Below are 27196 nucleotides of genomic sequence, written 5' to 3' on the forward strand. Positions count from 1 at the left end.
GTCTCACAGTATAGTAAGGGTGCAAAACAATGCTCTCACATTCTAGTAATCATGTAAACAGTACAACAGTCTCACATTATAGTGATGCTGTAACATAATATTCTCACATCATAATAATGCTGTTACAGTCTCATCTTATAGTGTTGGTGTAATATAATACTCTTACATTATAATAATGCTGTAATATAATAATCTCACATTATAGTGACCGTGTAATATAATAATCTCACGTTATAGTGACGGTGTAATATAGTAATCTCATGTTATAGTGTCTGTGTAATATAATAATCTCACAATATAGTGATGGTGTAATATAATAATCTCACGTTATAGTGACGGTGTAATATAATAATCTCATGTTATAGTGTCTGTGTAATATAATAATCTCACATTATAGTGATAGTGTTATATAATAATCTCACATTATAGTGGCGGTGTAATATAATAATCTCACAATATAGTGACGGTGTAATATAATAATCTCACATTATAGTGATAGTGTTATATAATAATCTCACATTATAGTGATAGTGTTATATAATAATCTCACATTATAGTGGCGGTATAATATAATAATCTCACATTATAGTGATAGTGTAATATAATAATCTCACTTTATAGTGACGGTGTAATATAATAATCTCACATTATAGTGATGGTGTAATATAATAATCTCACATTATAGTGATAGTGTAATATAATAATCTCACTTTATAGTGATGGTGTAATATAATAACCTCACATTATAGTGATGGTGTAATATAATAATCTCACATTATAGTGATGGTGTAATATAATAATCTCACATTATAGTGACGGTGTAATATAATAATCTCACATTATAGTGATGGTGTAATATAATAATCTCACATTATAGTGATGGTGTTATATAATAATCTCACATTATAGTGATGGTGTAATATAATAATCTCACATTATAGTGATGGTGTAATATAATAATCTCACATTATAGTGACGGTGTAATATAATAATCTTACGTTGTAGTGACGGTGTAGTATAATAATCTCACATTATAGTGATGGTGTTATATAATAATCCCACATTATAGTGACGGTGTAATATAATAATCTCACATTATTGTGACAGTGCAGTATAATTCTCTTACATTATAATAATCGTGTTATAACAGTCTTATGTTATAGTAGCCGTTTACTGTAATACAGTCAAATTCTCCTTACCAATCTCTTCAAATACCATTAAATAATTTATTTCGCTAATCTGCATAACACAGAATTTTCCCACATATGTCTCTTCATCAGATGTTGGGCTGTGTGTTTTTGTGATTCTTCCCTGTTCCTTTTCCAAAAGCCTTTCCATTTCTTTCCACCTGGTTAGCTTGGAGAGCAATGGCCCCTGCCACAACTCTGAGTTACATCACTCTCATTCTCTCCTGTCGTGCAGATTGACGGCTCCTTTTCTAAGGACCCCAGGTTCCTGGATACAGAGGAAGAAAGCCCTAGTGGAAATCATTATGTGGAATATGCATGGCATAGCCTGGGCAGAAACAATACACAGCAATTACTAGGACTGAGAGGTAGGTGGCAGTAATGAGCTCAGGTTATGTTCCCTGGGAGATAAATGCATCATATGATCTGGTACTTGATCCATGCAGACCAGAAGTCCCAGGTTCAGTACTTAGTCTTGCATTAGCTAATCTCAGCTGAGGTAGCAGGTTGGGCATTCAATTGGCTCTAATGCCTCCTAGGCTAGGGAGGGGAGAAATCAGACAGGGTTCCTGTTTTGGTTGTTTTCCAATGGCCCCTATTGGAAGATCATATGAGAATGTCATCAGGCTTGATTATGATGCACTTCACAATCAAATTGCCGACCAATACTTAACACACGAAGAACAGCCACTATGGCAAGGTATCAGAGTGTGACTGGTGTCTATCTAACCCATCACAAGCCAGCTGCTTCAGGAGAGGAGAGAAAATTGGGGGAAAAAGGTATCAGTTTGTGGAATATATAGGTTACTTGCATCTACTGTTCAACCATCCATGGAGACAGATTCCTCTGCACCAGATCCAGCTAAATCATAATCAGGGCTTCTGATTTCAATACACCGACTGCACTATGAAATCTTCCCATAGTTCCTTCGTACAATACTTTGCAGCAGTGAAAATAAAAATAAAAAACAGGTGTGGGCCACAGCCAACCACAGTCCCTGTCACACACTGCATCCTCCGCACACTGCGGTTATATCCAATGTACCCAGGTTATGTCCAATGTACCCATGTTATGTTAACAACAACTTGCATTTATGTAGCGCCTTTAACATAATAAAATGTCCCAAGGCATTTCACAGGAGTGTTATCAAACAAAATTTGAAACCGAGCCACATTGGGAGATATTAGGACAGCTGATCCAAAGCTTGGCCAAATAGGTAGGTTTTAAGGCGCATCTTAAAGGAGGAGAGAGAGGTAGAGAGGCGGAGAGGTTTAGGGAGGGAATTCCAAAGCTTAGGCCCTAAGGTTATACTCAGGTAATATCCAATGTACCCAGGTTATGTCCAATGTATCCAGGTTATGTCCAATGCACCCTGGTTATATCCAATGTACCCAGGTTATGTCCAATGTACCCAGGTTAAATACAATGTACCCAGGTTATGTCCAATTACCCAGGTTATATACAATGTACCCAGGTTATGTCCAATGCACCCAGGTTATATACAATGCACCCAGGTTATGTCCAATTTACCCAGGTTATATACAATGTACCCAGGTTATGTCCAATTTACCCAGGTTATGTCCAATGTACCCAGGTTATGTCCAATTACCCAGGTTATATACAATGCACCCAGGTTATGTCCAATTTACCCAGGTTATATACAATGTACCCAGGTTATGTCCAATTTACCCAGGTTATGTCCAATGTACCCAGGTTATGTCCAATTACCCAGGTTATATACAATGCACCCAGGTTATGTCCAATTTACCCAGGTTATATACAATGTACCCAGGTTATGTCCAATTTACCCAGGTTATGTCCAATTACCCAGGTTATGTCCAATGTACCCAGGTTATATACAATGTACCCAGGTTATGTCCAATGTACCCAGGTTATATACAATGCACCCAGGTTATGTCCAATTTACCCAGGTTATGTCCAATTTACCCAGGTTATGTCCAATTTACCCAGGTTATGTCCAATTTACCCAGGTTATGTCCAATGTACCCAGGTTATATACAATGCACCCAGGTTATGTCCAATGTACCCAGGTTATGTCCAATTTACCCAGGTTATGTCCAATTTACCCAGGTTATATACAATGCACCCAGGTTATGTCCAATTTATCCAGGTTATATACAATGCACCCAGGTTATGTCCAATTTACGCAGGTTATATACAATTTACCCAGGTTATATACAATGTACCCAGGTTATGTCCAATTTACCCAGGTTATATACAATGTACCCAGGTTATGTCCAATTTACCCAGGTTATGTCCAATTTACCCAGGTTATGTCCAATTTACCCAGGTTATATACAATGCACCCAGGTTATGTCCAATTTACGCAGGTTATGTCCAATTTACCCAGGTTATATACAATGTACCCAGGTTATATACAATGTACCCAGGTTATGTCCAATTTACCCAGGTTATATACAATGTACCCAGGTTATGTCCAATTTACCCAGGTTATGTCCAATTTATCCAGGTTATATACAATGCACCCAGGTTATGTCCAATTTACGCAGGTTATGTCCAATTTACCCAGGTTATATACAATGTACCCAGGTTATATACAATGTACCCAGGTTATGTCCAATTTACCCAGGTTATATACAATGTACCCAGGTTATGTCCAATTTACCCAGGTTATGTCCAATTTACCCAGGTTATATACAATGTACCCAGGTTATATACAATGTACCCAGGTTATGTCCAATGTACCCAGGTTATGTCCAAGATATGTATTGACTTTCTTGGTATAAGGTTCTCCTCCAAGTCACACACCATGCTGACTGGGGCATATATTGCCGTTCCTTTATCATTGCATGGGTCAATAATCTGTAATTCTCTCAGTTGACTGTTCTTACTGCTATAAACTTGTTGCTGACCTTTGGCAGGGGCTCTGATTGACCTTTCACATTTTGCTAACTTGCTCTCTCCTGCACTGCGGCACGTTGGTGCTGGAGCTGCATTTACCATCCTTTTATGAAATGGTTACCCCTGCATCGACACGGCAATAGTCAAAACTGCCACAAGTTCTTTCAAAATATGCAAACTTGCAACTATTTGCAATATTGCTGACGTACCAATAAATAATCAGTTCTCATATCTGCTATTTTATCACAGGATCCAATTCTTGCACAACACAGAGTCTGACAAGTAGAGACAGCGATGGAGATCTAGACACTGATGGGGATGAGCTGCCATTTTACACCAAATTTAAGTATCCTTCACACTGGCTTCTTTGAGCAAATTCTAGCCTATATCTTAAAGCAAGACAGTAACAGTACAGGCTGGTAGTGTCTCTCAGTCTGGGACTGGCAGCTGACTGAGACCAGCAGCTGATTGCAGTGCCTCTCAGTCACAGACCCAGCAGCTGACTGCAGTGTCTCTCAGTCACAGACCAGCAGCTGATTGCAGTGTCTCTCGGTCACAGACCCAGCAGCTGACTGCAGTGTCTCTCAGTCACAGACCAGCAGCTGACTGCAGTGTCTCTCAGTCACAGACCAGCAGCTGATTGCAGTGTCTCTCGGTCACAGACCCAGCAGCTGATTGCAGTGTCTCTCGGTCACAGACCCAGCAGCTGATTGCAGTGTCTCTCGGTCACAGACCCAGCAGCTGATTGCAGTGTCTCTCAGTCGCAGACCCAGCAGCTGACTGCAGTGTCTCTCGGTCACAGATCATTTGAGATTAATTTCTGTAGAAGTAATAGTATCAAATTAATTTCAAAGCTGAATTAATATTAGACTCGGTTTAACAAGTGTTATGTAAGAAAGCTGTACATATAATAAATCTGCATTGAATTCAGATAGAACGACACTCAGTTTGGGATGGAAATATCTTGAATTACCCATGTATGCCAATCTAGAAAACTAGGAAAAGCTTCAAAAAGCTGACACAGCCCCCAAAAAGCTGAGGACTTAAGAATGACCCTGATTATAAACCTATTGCATGTAAAAACAACTAGTTACACAGGCTTTGTAACTTCATTTGAAGCAATAGGGAGGATTCAGCGCAGGTTCACTGGCCGGCTGCCAGGTGTGGGGAAATACAAATGTGAAGAAAGGCATAAGAAATTGGGGCAGTATTCATGAGAACAGAGGAGATTAAAAGGTGATCTGATAGAGATGTTTAAAATTATGAAGACTAGGGACAGAGTAGGTAGAAACAGATTGTTTCCAGTGATTGTGGGCTCTAGAATGAGGGGACATAGAAATAAGGGGCCGGATTTTGCTCTGAGTGGTGAATGAATGCCGCCCGCCACTCGTTAGTTTTGGACTTGCCCATAGGCTTTTCATGAGCTTTTGCACTGCAAGTTCCTCTTATCAGGTCCTCACTCCAGCTCGGCCCCCTCTCCCGGGCATCTGGGACCTGTGTGAACGGGGCAAGTTGCTGTGTATCCCCTTAACCAATCAGATTGAAGCATGTTAATAAGCAGCACAGACACAGAACCAGGAAGTGTCAGTTCGAATAGTAAATTTAACGTAAAATCAGTTACAGAAAACGAAATAAGGAGAGGGTAAGAAATATTGAATTAAAAGACAGAGATAAAAGAGACAGAAAGAAAAAGTAAAAATTTTTAATTTTTAAAATGTCCAACAACATCTCCACATCATAACAATTAAAGAGTGAAGGAATGAGACTCCACACTTGTAGAATTAAAATTTTCAGTGCTAGAGAGGTTGTTTGGCAGTCATTAACCGTTAAAATTTTGGTTACTCTGAAAAAAAACTTGACGTACCTTTTTCTGGCGAGATTACTTCGTTTCCATCAGGGCAAAAGAGGAACTTTACGCTGTTGCAGTCATTTCAACAGTGAGTTAGCCGGCAAGATCTCATTCCCACAAAGCTTCTGGAGGAGCAGGGCTTCTGGTAGAGGAAGTTCCAGATTAACTGCCCATGTGCGGTCGTCAGAAGCTCCTCCACCATTTGCACTGAAATAATGATGAGCGCTGTTAGGCTTGCTGTTATCTTCAGAGCAAAATCCGGCCCAAGATTAAAGAGATTCAGGACAGGAGAACAGGAGAAACTTTTTACAGAGGCTGTGGAATGCACTACCAGAGCCAGTGATTGAAGCAGAAACAATGTCAATATTTAAGAATAGGTTAGATAAGTGATTGAAGGCAAAGAGAATAAAGGGAGTTGGGAACATGGGATTAGGATACTCTTTGTATGGAGGAGAAACACCAACATGGGCTGGTTGGACTAAACAGCCTGTTTCCATGTTGTAATTTTTATACAATTCTATGTAACTTCTCCCTTTCATTCCCACCCATTCTCCCCCGGCTCTCTGCCCCACTCCTGCTGCTAGTGGATGTAATCCTGGCTGCTGCATACTGTAGTTGGGAATGTCTGTTCTCATCTGAGTTCCCATGCTCAATATGCAGTGGCTGGGATTCCTTCCATTAGCAGCAGCACTCTCATAGGAGCAGTACTGCTGGCTGGAATGAATGATCATTTCCAGTGCTTCACATGGAACAAGTTGTATCAACACCTCTTGTGTTCTGGAATTGGTGCAATGCAATGCACGGCATAAAGCAACAAATCCATATTCTGTAATTATAAGAGGTCCCATGATGAGAGCAGAACATGTTGTGATTTTCTGATACCTGATGCTATAGTCACCAAGTGTGTCTTCAATCTGTTTAATTGGAGCCAGGTTCCCAAGGTATGTTCCAGATGTTTTCTTGACCAGACCATTGTGCAGGTACTCAGCAGTAGAGAGCCTGGATGGCCAACCACAGAAGCTGATGGAAGCACAGAACAAACACCTGGACAATGTGGTGATGAGGCAAGTTCAACTCTTTAGGAGATAGAAATAAACAATTTGAACATAGTGAGTTAGTTAGAGTGGTGAACCTCTCATTTTTGGCAACTGGATTTGAATCCAGTAAACAGATAGTAAAGTATTCTGGTGGGTCTCTCAAGTCTCTGTCTTGTGGGCTTTGGATGAATGTTTCTCTGAAAGGTTTGTCCAGTCTCAGTGCCTGATGGACCCTTCTCTCACTCATGGGATCTTTCTCTGATGGACCTTTTTAATGCTGGATTGAGGGCTAATCAGCTAATTAGAGAAACCCTATCAGCAGGAAAAAGGCACAGATACCTACTGTACCTCTGAGATGCAACTTCAATAACTAACAAAACTCAGCCCACCTTTGGCTTGGTGCACTTGGTGACTGCATCTCATGGCAGCAAAATGGCAGGTCACTGATCCCCACTGACAATAAAGGAATTCATGTTAACAGGTAGGGAGAGCAGCAAAATGTTAATTTGTCCAACATTAGCTCTGTGAGAATGGAACAAAGTAGAGACCATGGGACCGAGCTCAAATACCCTGGATTATACCTGGATCATTAAATTTATTACTGGGACTGATGGTCGATGAACACTACGTCCATGGGTCTTATATAGATGGTCACGTTAATGGGGTGGGGTCTTGTTGTACTATAGGGCTTGGTACTCATGTAGTCTGATCCTTCCTGTACAGGTGATAACTTTAGCCATATGGGCACTGAGCCTAAGTGGTCCCATTGTACAGGTTGGTCCCAGATGGTGTTAATATTGAGGTGGTCTTGGTGTACAGTGGGCTTCAGGACGGGTTTTGCTATATCCACATTTCAAGAAATTTCAGCTTCAACCTGTTCCACCCTTACAGAATGATAAACACAGATGAAGAAAGAGGAGTAACATCAGAAATCTTAAAAGCACGAATCAGCGAACTCACGCAGAAGCTGCTGCGGAGAGAAACATACAGATGCCACGTGTGTATGGTAAGGAGCCAGTGCAGTTGTTGTAAAATATTTTTGTTCCAATTTTTCTCCTTCCCCTTCCGAAGGTGCTGACTTTTCTCCCCCTCTCTAGGCCAGTGGCACTGAGACCAATTGCAAGGCTCCAACTGCTGCCATAATGAGTTCAGTTGACTCAGCGCAGACTGGAGCTCTCTGCCAGATCAGTGCCCCTGTACGGAAGGCAAACATTAGTCTGATAAATAAACGGTGACCTGATGGAACTGCCTTGAGGGAGGACATGGTCTAGCTCACCTGTGATGCCTTCCACAGTCCAATTGCACGTTGATACTCACTGTCTAGGCTCACATATGAAGGAAGGACTTTTGGGCGAGATAATGGAGGTGAGGACAGCTGGAGCCTTCAAACCAGACCCTAATGGGATCTTTAGAAGACGACCAAACAATAACTAAGCAAAGGTGTTCTGCGTAGCTTGTTTAATGGCAAGGCTGGATGTGTTCGATGGCGTAGGGGTCATGATGTAACACGTCTGATTATGCCTTCAGAGGAGGTGGAAGAAGAAGGTTTCAGGGAAAAAAAATAATCTTTGTGAATAATTTGTTTATTTAAAAGGGTTATAATGGTGAGACTCGCTCTTTCAAGTATAGCAAGCTGGAACAGGCTGTGCTGAGTCCTCCGAATCTTGTAGTTTCTCTATTCTGTTAGGAAGCTGAACTGAGACAGTTTCGAGGAGTTGACAATGGCAACTGCGTGGAGTCAGCAGCGAAACAATAATCTTTTTTTAAACTTTCATTCTTTCCTCCAATTATTTTTGTTGTGACTCCCTCGCCTTGAGGCTCAGCCACTCCCACAAAGGCTCCTTCTGCCGTGAAGGAAGGTAATCAGGCCCGTAGACTTATCCACCGTCACCGCTGCCAATACCAGATCATCGGGACGCTTGGCTGAGATCAAGTCATCGCCCAATCGGTTCCCATCCCCTCCCCAAGGCGAGCACTCCTCTCAGAGCAGGTCCAACGTGGGTGGCAGCACTTATCTTACCGCCCACTAAAACTCTCACATGTATTATTTTATTCCTTTCCTAGAGAAAGAAGAGCACAGCAGGTGCTCTGGAGTCCAATTCAGAGTCTGCTAATTGCTTCTGATTTTCACTTAAGAATTTCAACAATTATATTTATTCAACGGATTGTTAAAGATGATAAAAATGAAGATGAGATAGTATGGAATTAAGATACATTTCACCCACATCTAATTGAATGGCGGAACAGGCTGGAGGGGCTGAATGGCCTTCTCCGGTTCCTATGTTCCCATGGTCATTTGGCCCCTTGCAGCCAAGCCACTTAGAATCTCTGTTGTCAGGGATTGTTGCCAGTTTAGTTTTTCTTTCTGAACGATGTGAGCACCGAACAAAAAAAAAAGGTCCACAGAATTCCTTCCCTTTCTTCAAACTGTTTTCCAAGAATTTTCCTTCATTACAGGGCCCTTCAATAGAAACTAGAATGAACTGGGAGTGGACAGGCAGGTAGGGAAAATTACAAGATTAGTCAGTCTCTCCATAATTGCTTCCTGAAGTATTATCTATCAGTGATGGAGCAGGTCTGTGGGTGAGTACCAGTGATGGAGGAAGTCAATGGGTGAGTATCTCTAGTGATGGAGGAAGTCTATGGGTGAGTATCTATAGTGATGGAGGAAGTCTCTGGTGAGTATCTATGGTGATGGAGGAGATCTATGGGTGAGTATCGGTGATGGAGGAGATCTATGGGTGAGTATCAAAAGTGATGGAGGAGGTCTATGGGTGAGTATCTATGGTGATGGAGGAGATCTATGGGTGAGTATCTATAGTGATGGAGGAGGTCTCTGGTGAGTATCTATGGTGATGGAGGAGATCTATGGGTGAGTATCGGTGATGGAGGAGATCTATGGGTGAGTATCAAAAGTGATGGAGGAGGTCTATGGGTGAGTATCTATGGTGATGGAGGAGATCTATGGGTGACTATCTATAGTGATGGAGGAGGTCTATGTGTAAGTAGCTAAAGTGCTGGAGGAGGTCTACGGATGAGTATCTATAGTGATGGAGTAGGTTTATGGATGAGTGTCTATAGTGATGGAGGAGATCTATGGGTGAGTATCAGTAATGGAGGAGGTCTCTGGATGAGTATCTTTAGTGATGGAGGAGGTCTATGTGTAAGTATCTATAGTGCTGAAGGAGGTCTACGGATGAGTATCTATAGTGATGGAGGAGATCTATGGATGAGTATCTGAAGTGATGGAGGAGGTCTACGGATAAGTATCTATAATGATGGAGGAGGTCTATTGGTGAGTATCAGCGATGGAGGAGGTCAATGGGTGGGTATGAATGATGGAGAAGGTCGATGGGTGAGTATCTATGGTGATGGAGGAGGTCTATGGATGAGTATCAGTGATGGAGGAGGTCTATGGCTGAGTATCTATAGTGATGCAGGAGGTCTAGGGGTGAGTATCTTTGGTGATACAGGAGGTCTATGGGTGAGTAACTATAGTAATGGAAGAGGCCTATGGGTGAGTATCAGTGATGGAGGAGGTCTATGGGTGAGTATCTATAGTGATGCAGGAGGTCTAGGGGTGAGTATCTTTGGTGATACAGGAGGTCTATGGGTGAGTAACTATAGTAATGGAAGAGGCCTATGGGTGAGTATCAGTGATGGAGGAGGTCTATGGGTGAGTATCTATAGCGATGGAGGAGTTCTATGGCTGAGTATCTATAGTGATGGGGGAGGTCTATGGATGAGTATCAGCGATGGCGGAGGTCTATGGATGATTATCTATAGTGATGGAGGAGGTCTATGGATGAGTATCTATAGTGATGGAGGAGGTCTATGGATGAGTGTCAGTGATGGAGGAGGTCTACGGGTGAGTATCAGTGATGGAAGTGGTCTATGGGTGAGTAACTATAGTGATGGAGGAGGTCCATGGGTGAGTATCAGTGATGGAGGTGGTCTATGGGTGAGTAACAATAGGGATGGAGGAGGTCTATGGATGAGTATCTATCAGTGATGGAGGAGGTCAATAGGTGAGTATCAGTGATGGAGGAGGTCTATGGGTAAGTATCAGTGATGGAGGACGTGTATGGGTGAGTAACTATATGGCTGGAGGAGGTCTACAGGTGAGTAACTATAGTGATGGAGGAGGTCCAAGGGTGAGTATCAGTGATGGAGGAGGTGTATGGGTGAGTAACTATATGGATGGACGAGGTTTACGGGTGAGTATCTATAGTGATGGAGGAGGTCTATGGGTGAGTATCAGTGATGGAGGAGGTCTATGGGTGAGTATCTATAGTGATGGAGGAGGTCTATGGGTGAGTATCAGTGATGGAGGAAGTCTATTGGTGAGTATCTATAGTGATGGAGGAGGTCTATGGGTGAGTATCTATAGTGATGGAGGAGGTCTATGGGTGAGTATCTATAGTGATGGAGGAGGTCTATGGGTGAGTATCAGTGATGGAGGAAGTCTATTGGTGAGTATCTATAGTGATGGAGGAGGTCTATGGGTGAGTATCAGTGATGGGGGAGATCTATGGGTGAGTATCAGTGATGGAGGAGGTCTATGGGTGAGTATCAGTGATGGAGGAGGTCTATGGGTGAGTATCAGTGATGGAGGAGGTCTATGGGTGAGTATCAGTGATGGGGGAGATCTATGGGTGAGTATCAGTGATGGAGGAGGTCTATTGGTGAGTATCTATAGTGATGGAGGAGGTCTATGGGTGAGTATCAGTGATGGAGCAGGTCTATGGGTGAGTATCAGTGATGGGGGAGGTCTATTGGTGAGTATCTATAGTGATGGAGGAGGTCTATGGGTGAGTATCAGTGATGGAGCAGGTCTATGGGTGAGTATCAGTGATGGGGGAGGTCTATGGGTGAGTATCAGTGACGGGGGAGATCAATGGATGAGTATCTATAGTGATGGAACTTGTGACCTTCTAGTCCTCAGGGTCACTATCACATTGCACAGTTAATTTGCTCAATGGCCACATGTGTTCTACAGGACTCTAGGTGGATATTCCGTCATACTGAGCTGATGGAGATGGTACAGAGGGGTCCGCTATCTTTACATCACAGATACTAGAAAGTTCATTGCCGGTTTATCGTCAGCTTCAAATATGATTTGATTCACTTCACCAAAAGTACGAACAATTCCAGAAAGTTAACACAAGCTTTTTCCATGTCTAATTCTTTCTCTCTCTGTCTCTCTAGGGATCATACTCAGTGCCTTTGGCTTCAATCCAGTGTTGGCACATTCACTGTGAGGAATGTTGGCTCCGCACCCTGGTAAGGATATGGGCACACCCAAGAAAAACATTAAAAGCAAACTTTTTCCAGTTGTGAAATATCATGCTTAACCGCTTCCTCAATAAAAAGGCTTTCATTCATATAAACTACAGGGGGAACCAACATTTGATAATGGGTATGACAGCATTGTTTACAAATTTCTCTTCTGGATATGATGATTCTTGTTGGGGGGTCAATTCCATGAGGCTCATCAGCCCTTTGGCACCTTACCCAAAGGGGCAATTCTTCTTGTGTGAGCCTCCATCATTACGTTCAACAGGCTATTCAACTGTGGAGGGTGTCACAGCCAAGCCCACATACCATTCCCAGCAGCGTTCAACGGACAGCGGTCAGGAACACAAAGTGGCTGATTTTCCACTTCCCAATTCAGGGGCATTCAGGTCCCAGCTGAGACTAGCTACCTCCGTGCAGACCAGGTATTGAAGCTGGGACAGTATGGTTGGTATGGGTCTGTCCTTTACTCACTATGAATTAACAGGATCTGATATTGCAATGTACTGTGGGCACTGAGAAGCCCAGTGTGACTCCACACAATGCACTGTGGACACTGAGATACCCAATGTTTTAGTGGATATCAGCCTCCCTGACCACATTCCAGCTGGAATGGGAGTTAGTCCAGGATAGCTGTTGTTAATACCACTCAGTGACTGGCTGACAATACATGTTGCAATGATTTACTGGATGTTTTTCTTGACAATCTATACTCTAAGACTCAAGTTCTGAACATTTCCCAAATCCAGTGTTGGGGTGAAATTCCTATCTCTGTAATTTTAATGTAATTTAAATATAAAATGGCACACTTAGGTCCAGCTTTTCACTGAATTTAGCAAAGACAGCCATTTCACCTTCCATGTAACTATTCTCTCTTTCCGTTGTCTTGTAGGTGATCTCCTTCCTCTACCATAAGATTTGTATTGTCTTTCCCTAGGGCTGGTCACCCTTTCCCCAAGTGTAGCACTGGTATCCCCTTCTCCTACCCTAAGACTGGTCTTCCCTTCCCCTATCTTAAGGCTGGTCTCCCCTTCCCCTATCGTAGGGCTGGTCTCCCCTTCCCCTATCATAGGGCTGGTCTCCCCTTCCCCTATCATAGGGCTGGTGTCCCCTTTCCATATCGTAGGGCTGGTCTCCCCTTCCCCTACCGTAGGGCTGATCCCCTCCCTTCCCTATTGTAGGGCTGGTCCCCCCCTTCCCTAACGTAGGGCTGGTCTCCCCTTCTCCTAGGGCTACTCCCACCTTCCCCATCATAGGGCTGGTCGCCTCTTCCCCTAGGGCTGGTCTCCCCTTTTTCTACCATAGGGCTGGTCTCCCCTTTCCCTATCGTAGTGCTGGTTTTCCTTTCCCTAAGTTTGGTCTCCCCTTTCCCTAGGTTTGACCTTCCCTTTTGCCGAGTAAAGGGCAGGTGAGGGTTGAATACCAGGAAAGCGAAGATTCAAACTGCACTGCCCCAGGTTATGAGTCTGATGGTGTGTCATTATAACTGGGATACTCTGAAAACAGACCAAGGAAAGTGTGTAAAACCTTAATGGACTTGTGTTCTCTGTTCATTACAGGGGTCAAAGAAGCTGTGTCCACAGTGTAACACCATCACGTCACCGGGCGATCTACGCAGAATCTACCTGTAAAGGACCATGTAGCCCTAAACGAAGCGAGCCTCGGATACTGGGGGTGGTCCCAGGGTCCACTGAGCAGATTTCTTCATTTTTGCTCAGAATTGCTTTCAATGTGTAATTCCTGAAATAATTAAGAGTAACTAATGAATAGATATGTGAACATTTAAAGTTTTTCTAGAGGGAACAGACAAGTCACTGTTTGAGGTGTAGATCCTTCACCAGTTCAAGGGTCCACAGCTGAAGGATTGACTTGTCCTTTCTCTGCACGGATGCTGACTGACCTGCTGGGCGTTTCCAGCATTTCCTGTTTTTGCAGCATCTGCATCTTCTTTTTGCTTTTTGTTTGAAGTTCTAAGCATTCCCCACCCCCACTTTTTTTCTCTTTCTCTTACATCCCTCACTTCATGCACCAGTCCCCAACCACTAGGGGCAGACAGATGACCTAATGCCAAACCTGTACCAGCCTGTCCAGTGACCGATGCCGGAAAGTTCACGTGTGTGGGCAGGATAGTGCTCAGCTGTGGTACTCTCTCTCTGCAGCTGAATCAACCGCCTACACTCATGAACTAGTGTAGGGGAGCATGGGAATTCTCCCCCGGTGTCCTGGCCAATATTGATCCCTCAACCAACATCACTAAAATAGATAATCTGGACATTATCACATTGCTGTTTGTGGGAGCTTGCTGTGCGCAGTTGGCTGCTGCGTTTCCTACATTACAACAATGACTACACCTCAATAGTACTTTATTGGCTGTAAAGCGCTCTGGGATGTCCTGAGGTGGTGAAAGGCATTATATAAATGCAAGTCTCTCTTTCTTCTTTCTTGAACTAGCACAAGAACAACTGAAGGACTTCTTTGTCTCATCATTCCACCTCCCTGACTCCCTCTAGGGAAACGCCAGGCCTCTGCCTAGTAACCCTACCCAGCTGCCTGGCAGGGACTGGCAACGTGCCACGTGAGAAATAGCAGGCATGTAAGCCTGCACTTGGTCACTCTGAGCGACTGCACGCCAAAACCCTGCCTACTGTTCTACCTCATGAAAATTCCAAGGAAGAATTATTCAAACAGCTCACTTCGGAGAAGAAATAAGTCATCACAAAACTCATAATGGGTTTGGCACGTGATGTGGGCCCCAAACCTGACAGCTAATTTATTGTGAAATAATCCAGAGACAGAGTTCACAGTAGGAAGCAGGGGGTATTTAGTTTCTCCTGGTCCAAAAAGTGTGGTAATGTTGAGAATGGTCAGGTACTGGAGGGCTGACACTGCAATACAGCTCCTCTCTGTTTCCAATACTATAAAAGTACCTACTACCTGTATCACTGCTGACTCATGGAGACTCAGCTCTCAGAACGCTGTCCTGTTAGCTCTGGAATCGGAGTCCAGGCAGACAAGATGAAGGTCTCCTCCTTCTGATTAAGGAACGCAGTGCAGTGCGTCAGAACAGTGTCACAGGAACATAGGAACAGGAGTAGGCCATTCAGCCCCTCAAGCCTGTTCTGCCATTTAATTAGATCATGGCTGATCTGTATGCTAACTCCATCTATCCCCTTGGTTCCGTAACCCTTAATACCCTTGCTTAACAAAAATCTATCAATATCAGTTTTGAAATTTTCAATTGACCCCCAGCCTCAATAGCTTTCTGGGGGAGAGAGTTCCAGATTTCCACCACCCTTTGTGTGAAGAAGTGCTTCCTGACATCACCCCTGAATGGCCTAGCTCTAATTTTAAGATTATGCCCCCTTGTGTTGGACTCTCCCACCAGAGGAAATAGTTTCTCTCTATCTACCCTATCAAACCCTTTAATCATCTTAAACATCTCAAGTAGATCACCCTTTAATCTTCTATATTCAAGGGAATACAAGCCTAGTCCATGCAACTTGTCCTCATAATTTAACCCTTTTAGCCCTGGTATCATTCTGGTGAATCTGTGCTGCACCCCCTCCAAGGCCAATATATCCTTCCTGAGGTGCGCTGCTCAGAGCTGAATGCAGTACTCCAGATGGGGTCTAACCATAGCTCTGTACAGCTGTAACATAACTTCTCAATTAAAACCCAGGCCTGACTTAAAGCATGTGTTTTCAGCTGAATATCATTGCTTCATGTCACTGTTCCAGAGATACAAACAATAAATCAGGTACCTGTGTATAAAGACCCAGGCGTCAGCTGAACTGATTCAACATTCCTGGGTTAGGGACGGGAAAGATTGGGTCAGCATTCCTGGGTTAGGGAGAGGGAAAAATCGGCTTGGTTTCCGACATGGCAAGAAAGAACATGTGTGGTAACCAAGAGAGGACAGGCTTAGGCTCAGCCGTGATGTCCACCACAGTCAAATAGCCTGCCAGTGTTCACAGTCCAGGCTGGCTTTTGAAGAATGGACACTTGGGAGAGATAGTGGAAGGTAACTGCCACCTATAAACCTGAACCCAGCGAGGAAACCAACACTTTCTAGCTTGGAGATTAGAGGAGGAAATTAGGAGGGAAAAAGAATGAGAACCGCTGTTAATTTACAAACGTTGCTATAGCTACTACTCATTTAATTACTGAATGCTGACTGGTTCCAGACTATCACCCAGTTCCTGCAAATGTCTTCTAACTGTCCAGTTAAAATAAAACCTGATCTTGTTTTAAGTGTGTGGGATTGTTTCTGTGTTTTTCCGCTGTTGAAGGAATGCAGGGCAGGGAGCAGCACTGGTAGACTTAACCAGGCCTGGAAATGGAAGTAAAAACACAAAAATATGAACGAGTGGGACAAGGGACTAGTTTTGTCAATCCTCCTGCTTTGGGCGGGAGTCTCCCGAAATCGGCGATCCGTCTCCTGAGTGCTGCGGCTGGCAACTCGAGGGAAAACGACTTAACATTTGCGCTTTGTACCTGCGCGGTCTCATTTCTCGGACTGCCTCCAGCGTTGCCTGCAGTAAGTCGGAATGCAGTGGCCATGCTGCAGGCCAACGACGGGGCACACCGCTACTTTATCGCCGAGCAGGTGAGGCTGGTGTGGGTCTACCTGCCCCAACGGCTTGTGCATTGACAGGCCGTTCCTGAACCTCACCAAGGCGGTGCTGACCTCCCCCGTGGCTCGGAGACAAGAGGGGGTTCCTGGGGCTGGCCTTCCACCTGGAACTTAAACAGACCCACTCGGTCTATACAAAGGAAGAAAGAATCTGAATCAGTGAGTTTCAACTCCTGACAATATGAACGTTTTGGACCAACCGTCAGAAAGGTCAGCAACACACCTCTTAAAGGACAGTGTTTATGTAAATAACCCAGTAATTAAAGGGGGATTCTTCCCCAATATAATAATCCTCCTCAAGAGCATTTTTGTTTGCTTTTTCCCCATCTCTCCTGAAGTCACTGAGTCTTGCTGAGGTACATTGCCCCTGGCAACAACTCTCGCTGGGCTATGGTTCATCTAGCATTGACTCACCAGGGTACAGTTCCCACGGCACTGACTCTCACCGGGGTACCGTTCACATGGCACTGACTCTCACCGGGGTACCGTTCACATGGCACTGACTCTCACTGGGGTACCGTTCACATGGCACTGACTCTCACTGGGGTACCGTTCACATGGCACTGACTCTCACTGGGGTACCGTTCACATGGCACTGACTCTCACTGGGGTACAGTTCCCACGGCACTGACTCTCACTGGGGTACCGTTCACATGGCACTGACTCTCACTGGGGTACCGTTCACATGGCACTGACTCTCACTGGGGTACAGTTCCCACGGCACTGACTCTCACTGGGGTACCGTTCACATGGCACTGACTCTCACAGGGGTACAGTTCCCTTGACACTGACATTGGGGTACAGTTCCCCTGGCACTGTCACTTACTGGGATACAGTTCCCCTGAAACTAACACTGACTGGGGTACAGGTCTCCTGACATTGAAGCACAGTTCTCCTGACACTGACACTTACTGGGGTACAGTTTTCCTGACACTGACACTTACTGGGGTACAGTTCCCCTGACACTGACACTTACTGGGGTACAGTTCCCCTGACACTGACACTTACTGGGGTACAGTTTTCCTGACACTGACACTTACTGGGGTACAGTTCCCCTGACACTGACACTTACTGGGGTACAGTTCCCCTGACACTTACTGGGGTACAGTTCCCCTGACACTTACTGGGGTACAGTTCCCCTGACACTTACTGGGGTACAGTTCCCCTGACACTGACAATTACTGGGGTACAGTTCCCCTGACACTGACACTTACTGGGGTACAGTTCCCCTGACACTGACACTTACTGGGGTACAGTTCCCCTGACACTTACTGGGGTACAGTTCCCCTGACACTTACTGGGGTACAGTTCCCCTGACACTTACTGGGGTACAGTTCCCCTGACACTGACAATTACTGGGGTACAGTTCCCCTGACACTGACACTTACTGGGGTACAGTTCCCCTGACACTGACACTTACTGGGGTACAGTTCCCCTGACACTTACTGGGGTACAGTTCCCCTGACACTTACTGGGGCACAGTTCCCCTGACACTGACACATACTGGGGTACAGTTCCACTGACACTGACATTGGGGTACAGTTCCCCTGACACTGACACTTACTGGGGTACAGTTCTCCTGACGCTGACACATAATGGGGTACAGTTCCACAAGCACCAGCCACTCAGAGTGGCTATTCTTTATGTATGAGCCCGGACAATGTCACGTCATTGAATGTCATGATCAAATGTCATGTGATCCCATGTCATGTGATTGATTCTCCAGGAATACATGCATTCAAAGTTGGCTGATATTTGTCCTAAAAGTACCCTTCTCTAGTTTCAGCCAGTGTCCCTTAGTTTTACTCCCACAGCTTATAGTATTATTTTGGGTTAGCTTTACACCCTTAACCCTTATATACCTCTATTAGATCCCCTTTCAGACGCCTCCTTTCTGTGAGCACGAAGTGCCTCCAGTTTTTCCTCATAACTCAGATGCCCGATACTGGGGATCAGCCTTGTGGCTCTTCTCTGCACTACCTCTGGTGCTCGAATGTCACTTGTTCATCAGTTACCAGAACTGGTCTGATCAAAGCTCTATACAGTTTGATCATTACATCCCCTGACTTATAATCTACTGTTTTGACTTCATATGGAAAGAACTTGCAATTATATAGCGCCTTTCACAACCTCAGGACATCCCAACCTTCACAGCCAATAAGGTACGTTTGAAGTGCAATCACTGTTGTAATGTCGGGAAACACGGGAGCCAATTTGTGCACAGCAAGATCCCACAAACAGCTGTTTTTGGTTGAAGCATAAATGTTGGCCAGGACACTAGGAAAACTGCCCTGCTCCTCTTCCAATAGTGCCATGGGATCTTTTATGCCCACCCGAGAGGGCAGACGGGGCCTCGGTTTAACGTCTCATCCGAAAGACGGCACTTCCAACAGTGCAGCGCTCCCTCAGTACTGCACTGGAGTATCAGCCCAGATTATGTGCTTAAGTCTCTGGAATGAGGTTGAACCCACTGATCCATGGCTGATATGTATAGTTCAACATCCTATTGGCTTTGTTGATTGCTGCACTGTATAGGTTGAACATATTTAATGTTGAGTCTACAAATGGTCTTAGGTCTCTTTCATTCTTGGGTCCCTCGACACCATTCATGGAGTACATGTGCTGTCTATTTTTTTCTTCCTATGTGTAGCACTTTACATTTTTCTGAATTAAATTTTATCTGCCATTTTTCTTAATACTCATGAATCTTGTCCAACTCATTCTGTGGTTTCTGAGCTGCCTCTTCTGATTCCTTTGCCCCTCCTAGTTTGGTATCATCTGCAAATTTGACCACTTTGTATTGAGCTTCTGAATCCAGGACATTTACGTAAATTGGAAACAGTAGTTGTACCAGTAATGAGGTGCTCCACTCAGTACTTCACTCCCCCAACATACACATGGACCTGCCCTGATATACATAAGTGACCCTTTTATTATAGGATTGTCTAGTGGATGTATGTATGCATGGTTCATCAGTGAGGCTCTGGATTTAGGTAGCTAGTTGAAGTGCTTGTGTGTTCCACTTTGAGCTTTGCTCTTATCTCTTTTGGAGCAGTGGTATTTCTGCACCAATTTATAACAAAATGTACTGCAGGGATATCAGAGTGACACCTGATTTAAGAAGGTTGTTTGGTTTTGTATACTTATAATTAATTTTACTCAAAGTGTCTATACTTAGGGTGTGCTATTTTTCCCACATTATTGAATAGATCACACTAGGACACTGATCCCAGTGTGAAACACTTAGAGGGCGAGGAGGAGTTATACATTGCCTGGTATTACTACTTCTGTCCTCCACTGATCTACTTGTGCATGCATGTGTGTGTGTGCATGTGTGTGTGTGTATGTGTATGTGGCTGAGTGTGTGCGTATTTATAGACAGAAGCAGGCTTGACTGTAATGCCCTCCATTGACTAGGTTGCCAGCACATATAACAAATGTTTTCCAGAGGCTCCCAGAGTCCCTGGAACTGTCCCCAGTGAGAGTTCCTGCCTTCAGCAAAGGAGAGTCTGGACACAGGCAGCGTGATGTTAGGAAGTTTCAGTATTTTGGAGATTTCAGGCTGCCCTATCCTATTAGCTCTGTCTGTGGTTTAGACTGTTAGCTGCCAGGAGGTGGCAGGGCTGCACTGTCTATGAAAGCAGAGTCTCATGTTAAACAGTTGCATTTAGCTCCACAGGGAGGGGACAGGGGATGGGAGAGGGAGGGCGAGAGGGCACCGTGCCAGAAGGGAGCGGTGTTATTTAAACATAGGCAACAAGATTCTCTTTTTCATGAGTGTGTCTGTAGCGGAGTTCATGGTCACTTTTGTGACCCTTCTCCAGAATTTGGCTGAGAGGACGGAAAAACAAACTGGTACAACCCCCAGGTCTGGTGAGCAACCCGAGGAGTCCCCACGACCCTCCCTTCCTGCAGCAAGTGACTAGATTGTGCTTAGGTCACCTGCCTCTGGATCTACAGATCAGATCAGGCACCAGCTTTGGGGAACCTGCAGATAGATCCCGCAGATAGATCCCGCAGATAGATCCCGCATCCTACTGACACCTGGCACCGTAAGGCCAGAGGCACCATCTTAAGTGCAATGCCTCAACCATAACCCTCCCCACACAGACACCGACCCCTCCCCGCGCTGACACCGCCCCCTCCCCACAATGACACCGACCCCTCCCCGCGCCGACACCGTCCCCGCCCCACACAGACACCGTCCCCTCCCCACACAGACACCGCCCCCTCCCCGCACAGACACCGCCCCCTCCCCGCACAGACACCGCCCCCTCCCCGCACAGACACCGCCCCCTCCCCGCACAGACACCGCCCCCTCCCCGCACTGACACCGCCCCCTCCCCGCACTGACACTTTAAAATGACTGTGTTTCAAGAGGACTGAGAGACCATCACAGTTAAATATGAGCCTGTCCTTATCCGATACTCATAAAGCTGCACTTCCAGTGAGGGTCACTGGGCGGCGATCAGGACCGAGGCAAATTGTAGCATCACCAACAGCCGCCTTGAATAGTTCAACAAACCCAGCACAGACCAGGGAACGAACCTTGGACATTCCTGGGCCGTGAATTTACCAAAATGAATCATCGGGAGCTTATAGCAAGTACTAGAAAACAATCTGCAGTAGATCACATAGGCGTTCCACACCCTGTGGGAGAAGCATATAAACACTGATAAACTGTTCCTAGAGTTGCCGACAATATTGAAAACAGGAATTGAGTGGTTAAGAGAAGCTGTGCAGGGCGCTGAATTTGTCCATTACCCTTTAAACAGTTCACTGCAGCACAGACTGATGAGCTGAACACCTTCTCCCTTTGCCGGCTTTGAGTGTCCAAAGATGATAGTGCTCCTCCTGCACTATGTGGGAAGTCATGGACACTACCAGTGTCCCTGGCGACCATGTGTGCAGGAAGTGTGTCCAGCTGCAGCTACTGGCTAACCGCATTTCGGAGCTGGAGCTGCGGGTGGATTCATTGTGGAGCATCCGCGATGCTGAGATTATCGTGGATAGCACGTTCAGTGAGGTGGTCACACTGCAGGTAAAGATTACGCAGGCAGAAAGGAAATGGGTGACCGCCAGGCAGAGTAAAAGGACTAGGCAGGTAGAGCACGAGTCCCCTGGGGCCATCTCCCTCTCAAACAGATATACCGCATTGGATAATGTTGGGGAGATGGCTTACCAGGGGAAAGCAGCAAGAGCCAGGTTTGTGGCACCAGGGTTGGCTCTGCTGCCACAGGAGGGGAGGAATAAGAGTGGCAGGGCTATATTAATAGGGGATTCAATTGTAAGGGGAACAGATGGGCGTTTCTGCGGCTGCAAACGTGACTCCAGGATGGTATGTTGCCTCCCTGGTGCTAGGGTCAAAGATGTCACTGAGCGGCTGTAGGGCATACTGGAGGGGGAGGGTGAACAGCCAGTAGTCGTGCTCCATATTGGTACCAACGACATAGGTAAAAAAAGGGATGAGGTCCTGCAAGGTGAATTTAAGGAATTAGGAGATAAATTAAAAAGCACAACCTCAAAGGTAGTGATCTCAGGATTACTACCAGTGCCACATACTAGTGAGTATAGGAACAGGACAATAGACCAGATGAATGCGTGGCTGCAGGGATGGTGTAGGAGGGAGGGATTTACATTCCTGGGACATTGGGACTGGTTCAGGGGAAGGTGGGACCTGTACAAGCGGGACGGGTTACACCCGAGCAGGACCGGGACCGATGTCCTCACAGGGGTGTTTGCTAGTGATGTTGGGGAAGGTTTAAACTAGAATGGCAGGGGGATGGGAACCTGAGCAGGGAGACAAGGATAGAAACAAAAGACAGAAAGGGAAGAAGCAATAGTGAAGGCAGAAAAAACAAGGGCAAAAAACAAATAGGGCCATAGTGCAAAATAAAACTAGCAATCTTAAAAAGACAAGTCTAAAGGCATTGTGTCTTAATGCGCGGAGCATTCGCAATAAGGTAGGTGAATTAACAGCGCAGATAGATATTAACGGTTATGATATAGTTGCGATCACGGAGACATGGCTGCAGGGTGACCAAGGATGGGAACTGAACATCCAGGGGTATTCAATATTTAGGAAGGACAGGCAAATGGGGAAAGGAGGTGGGGTAGCGTTGTCAGTAAAGGAGGAAATCCATGCAATAGTGAGGAAAATCACGATGTGGGATCTGTATGGGTGGAGCTAAGAAACACCAAGCAGCAGAAAACGTTGGTGGGGGTTGTCTATAGGCCCCCAAACAGTAGTGGAGATGTAGGGGAGGGCATTAAACAGGAAATTAGAGACGCATGCAAGAAGGGTACAACTATAAACATGGGTGACTTTAATCTACATATAGATTGGTCAAACCAAATTAGCAATAATACTGTGGGGGAGGAATTCCTGGAGTGTATACGTGATGGTTTTCTAGACCAATACGTTGAGGAACCAACAAGAGAACAGGTGATCCTAGACTTGGTATTGTGTAATGAGAAAGGATTAATTAACAATCTTCTTGTGCGGGGTCCCTTGGGGAAGAGCGACCATAACATGATAGAATTCCTCATTAAAATGGAGGGTGAAGTAGTTGAATCCGAAACTAGGGTCCTGAATCTAAATAAAGGAAATTACAAAAGTTTGAGTTGCAAGTTGGCTATGATAGATTGGGGAACTTTACTAAAAGAGATGACGGTGGATAGGCAATGGCTAATATTTAAAGAACATGTGCAGGAATTCCAACAATTATTCGTTCCTGTCTGGCACAAAAATAAAACAGGAAAGGTGGCTCAACCATGGCTTACAAAAGAAATTAGGGATAGTATAAGCTCCAAAGAGGAGACATATAACTTTGCCAGAAAAAGCAGCAAGCCTGAGGATTGGGAACAGTTCAGAATTCGCAAAAGAGGACCAAGAGATTGATTAAGAGGGGAAAAATAGAGTATGAGAGTAAACTAGCAGGGAGCATAAAAACTGACTGTAAAAGCTTCTATAAATGTGTCAAGAGAAAAAGATTAGTGAAGACAAATGTAGGTCCCTTACAGTCAGAAATGGGGGAAATTATAATGGGGAACAAAGAAACGGCAGAACAATTAAACACATATTTTGGTTCTGCCTTCACAAAGGAGGACACAGATAACCTCCCAGAAATGTTAGGGAACCAAGGGTCTAGTGAGAGGGAGGAACTGAAGGAATCCAATATTAGTAAAAAAATAGTGCTAGGGAAATTAATGGGGCTAAAGGCTGACAAATCCCCAGGGCCTGATAATCTACACCCCAGAGTACTAAAGGAAGTGGCCCTGGAAATAATGGATGCATTGGTGATCATCTTCCAAAATTCTATAGACTCTGGAACAGTTCTTACAGATTGGAGGGTGGCAAATGTAACCCCACTATTTAAAAAAGGAGGGAGAGGAAAAACAGGGAATTACAGACCAGTTAGCCTAACATCAATAGTGGGGAAAATGCTAGAGTCTATTATAAAAGATGTGATAACAGAACACTTGGAGGGCATTAACGCGATTGGACAAAGTCAGCATGGGTTTATGAAAGGGAAATCATGCTTAATAAATCTACTGGAGTTTTTTGAGGATGTAACTAGTAGAATAGATAGGGGAGAACCAGTGGATGTGGTGTACTTGGATTTTCAGAAGGCTTTTGATAAGGTCCCACACAAGAGGTTAGTGTGCAAAATTAAAGCACATGGGATTGGGGGGAATATACTGACATAGATTGAGAATTGGTTGGCAGACAGGAAACAGAGAGTAGGAATAAACGGGTCTTTTTCCGGGTGGCAGGCAGTGACTAGTGGGGTACTGCAGAGATCAGTGCTTGGGCCCCAGCTATTCACAATATATATCAATGATTTGAATGAAGGAACTAAATGTAACATTTACAAGTTTGCAGATGACACAAAGCTGGGGTGGGATGTGAGCTGTGAGGAGGATGCAAAGAGGCTCCAATGTGATTTAGACAAGTTGGGTGAGTGGGCAAGAACATGGCAGATGCAGTATAACGTGGATAAATGTGAGGTTATCCACTTTGGTTGTAAAAACAGAAAGGCAGATTATTATCTGAATGGTGATAGATTGGAAAAAGGGGAGGTGCAACGAGACCTGGGTGTCCTTGTACACCAGTCGCTGAAAGCGAGCATTCAGGTGCAGCAAGCAGTTAGGAAGGCGAATGGTATGTTGGCCTTCATTGCAAGAGGATTTGAGTACAGGAGCGGGGATGTCTTACTGCAGTTATACAGGGCCTTGGTGAGACCACATCTGGAGTATTGTGTGCAGTTTTGGTCTCCTTAACTGAGGAAGGATGTCCTTGCCATGGAGGAAGTGCAACAAAGGTTTACCAGACTGATTCCTGGGATGGCAGGACTGTCGTATGAGGAGAGATTGGGTCGACTAGGCCTATATTCACTAGAGTTTAGAAGAATGAGAGGTGATCTCAGCGAAACATATAAAATTCTAACAGGACTAGACAGACTAGATGCAGGGAGGATGTTCCCGATGGCTGTGGAGTCCAGAACCAGGGGTCACTGTCTCAGGATACAGGGTATGCCATTTAGAACTGAGATGAGGAGAAATTTCTTCACTCAGAGGGTGGTGAACCTGTGGAATTCTCTACCACAGAAGGCAGTGGAGGCCAAGTCATTAGATATATTCAAGAAGGAGATAGATATATTTCTTAATGCTAAAGGGATCAAGGGGTACGGAGAAAAAGCGGGAACAGGGTACTGAGTTAGACAATCAGCCATGATCATTTTGCCGAATGGCGTCCTCTTGCTCCTATTTTCTATGTTTCTATGTTTCTATGAACGATTTTGGTACAGCGCAGACTGACTCCATGCTGCTCACAAGTGCCTATTGCAAAACTACCTGTAATCCAGCATGATTTGTAGGGGGAGTCTTCTGAGATTGGGGCTGAGACACATTCATGGGACAGTGTGGAAGGAGCTTTATTCTGTATCTAACCTGTGCTGTATCTGACCTGGGAGTGTTTGATGGGACAATGCAGAGGGAGCTTTACTCTGTATCTTACCCATGCTGTACCTGCCCTGTGAGTGTTTGATGGGACAGTGTAGAGGGAGCTTTACTCTGTATCTAACCTTACCTGGGAACATTTGATGATGATACTGGGGCAAAAAGTAAAAAAAATCTTTTATTTTCCCACAGTTGGATAGTTAATTCTACAATGTTGTAGTTAATTATAGTCTTGTGTCCTGTTTGTGGATGTACACAGTTACAATTGGCAACTGTATACATCGGAAAAATAACCTCAGCTGGTTAAGTGCTTCCTGATTGTGACTCTTAGTGCATTTAAGAGCGGTTCCCCAAGGGCAAATTAGTTGAATTTTTCCCTTGTGAGTGTTATTTATCCATGAGATGAAAGGTCATCCATGTGATAAGTGCTTGGAGATGTGACTGAATATTGAGATGTCACAAAGTCATGGAAATCACAGCCCAACTTGCCAGTGCTAGCTGTTCAACTGAGGCTGCCTACTTTAATCCCATTTCCTTGCACCTTTCAACATCTCCTTTTATATTCTTCATTTTGAATTATTCATCCAGTTCCACTCCAAATTGCATTTGCATCTCTGCCCTGGAAGCCTCTTGTGAGAAAGTGTTCTGTACTGCAGATCACAGTATTCCCTACATTACAACAATGACTACACGTCAAAAGTACTTCTCTCCTCCTTTAAGACGCTCCTTAAAAACCTACCTCTTTGACCAAACTTTTGGTCACCTGTCCTAATATCTCCTTATGTGGCTCAGTATCAAATTTTGTTTGATAATCGCTCCTGTGAAGCGCCTTGGGATGTTTTACTATGTTAAAGGCGCTATATAAATGCAAGTTGTTGTTGTTGGTTGTAAAGCGCTTTGGGAAGCCTTGAGGTCATGAAAGGTACTGTATAAATTCAAGATCTTTCTTTCCATATAGTGTAGTGCATTCTGGAGGCAGGACCATGTGGTAGGATCAGAGGTCTGAGCTGCATTAAAGGTCCTTTTTGAGCCTGTGACAGGGTCGGCACTGCTTATCTGTACTTACAGCTGCCCCAGTGCCCCGAGTCTGGGACAGGATCCACGGTGGGTTCCACGGGTGGCCAGGAGTTCTTCTCTGCTGTCCTCTGCTGGTGGTGCTGGCCTCCTAGAATATCAAGCCCTCAGTGTTTTTGTTTGCCAATTTGTACAAAGGTCCAAAGAAGGAACAGTCTCTATCTTAAATGTAGCTATCACGCAAAACCAAAGGCACAAATAAAAAAAATCTATTTTCGACATATATTGTACTTTTAAAAGAAGAGCCTCACAGCAGCTCACGAGACTCAGGAAAAT

The 27196-nt window shown here is 44.7% G+C and overlaps 1 protein-coding gene and 1 long non-coding RNA gene across 2 annotated transcripts in view; one reads left to right on the forward strand and one right to left on the reverse strand.

Moving 5' to 3' along the window:
• LOC137304299 (E3 ubiquitin-protein ligase RNF220-like) overlaps nt 1–16485 on the forward strand; it is a 38866-nt gene extending 22381 nt beyond the window's left edge. The window contains exons 7-12 of the mRNA XM_067972844.1: nt 1423–1555; nt 4321–4417; nt 6901–6984; nt 7849–7963; nt 12166–12240; nt 13812–16485. Coding sequence (XP_067828945.1) covers nt 1423–1555; nt 4321–4417; nt 6901–6984; nt 7849–7963; nt 12166–12240; nt 13812–13883 — 576 coding nt within the window. The 3' untranslated portion in view covers nt 13884–16485. The remainder of the gene's footprint in view (nt 1–1422; nt 1556–4320; nt 4418–6900; nt 6985–7848; nt 7964–12165; nt 12241–13811) is intronic.
• Nucleotides 1081–27005, reverse strand: LOC137304301 (uncharacterized). Its single transcript, XR_010958545.1, has 4 exons — nt 26913–27005; nt 6803–6996; nt 5936–6127; nt 1081–1455 (listed from the first exon to the last, which is right to left on the reverse strand). It is a non-coding gene; the product is annotated as an uncharacterized lncRNA (long non-coding RNA).
• Nucleotides 27006–27196: the final 191 nt, after the last annotated feature.

Source organism: Heptranchias perlo, chromosome 37, assembly GCF_035084215.1.
Source record: "Heptranchias perlo isolate sHepPer1 chromosome 37, sHepPer1.hap1, whole genome shotgun sequence".
NCBI lineage: Eukaryota > Metazoa > Chordata > Chondrichthyes > Hexanchiformes > Hexanchidae > Heptranchias > Heptranchias perlo.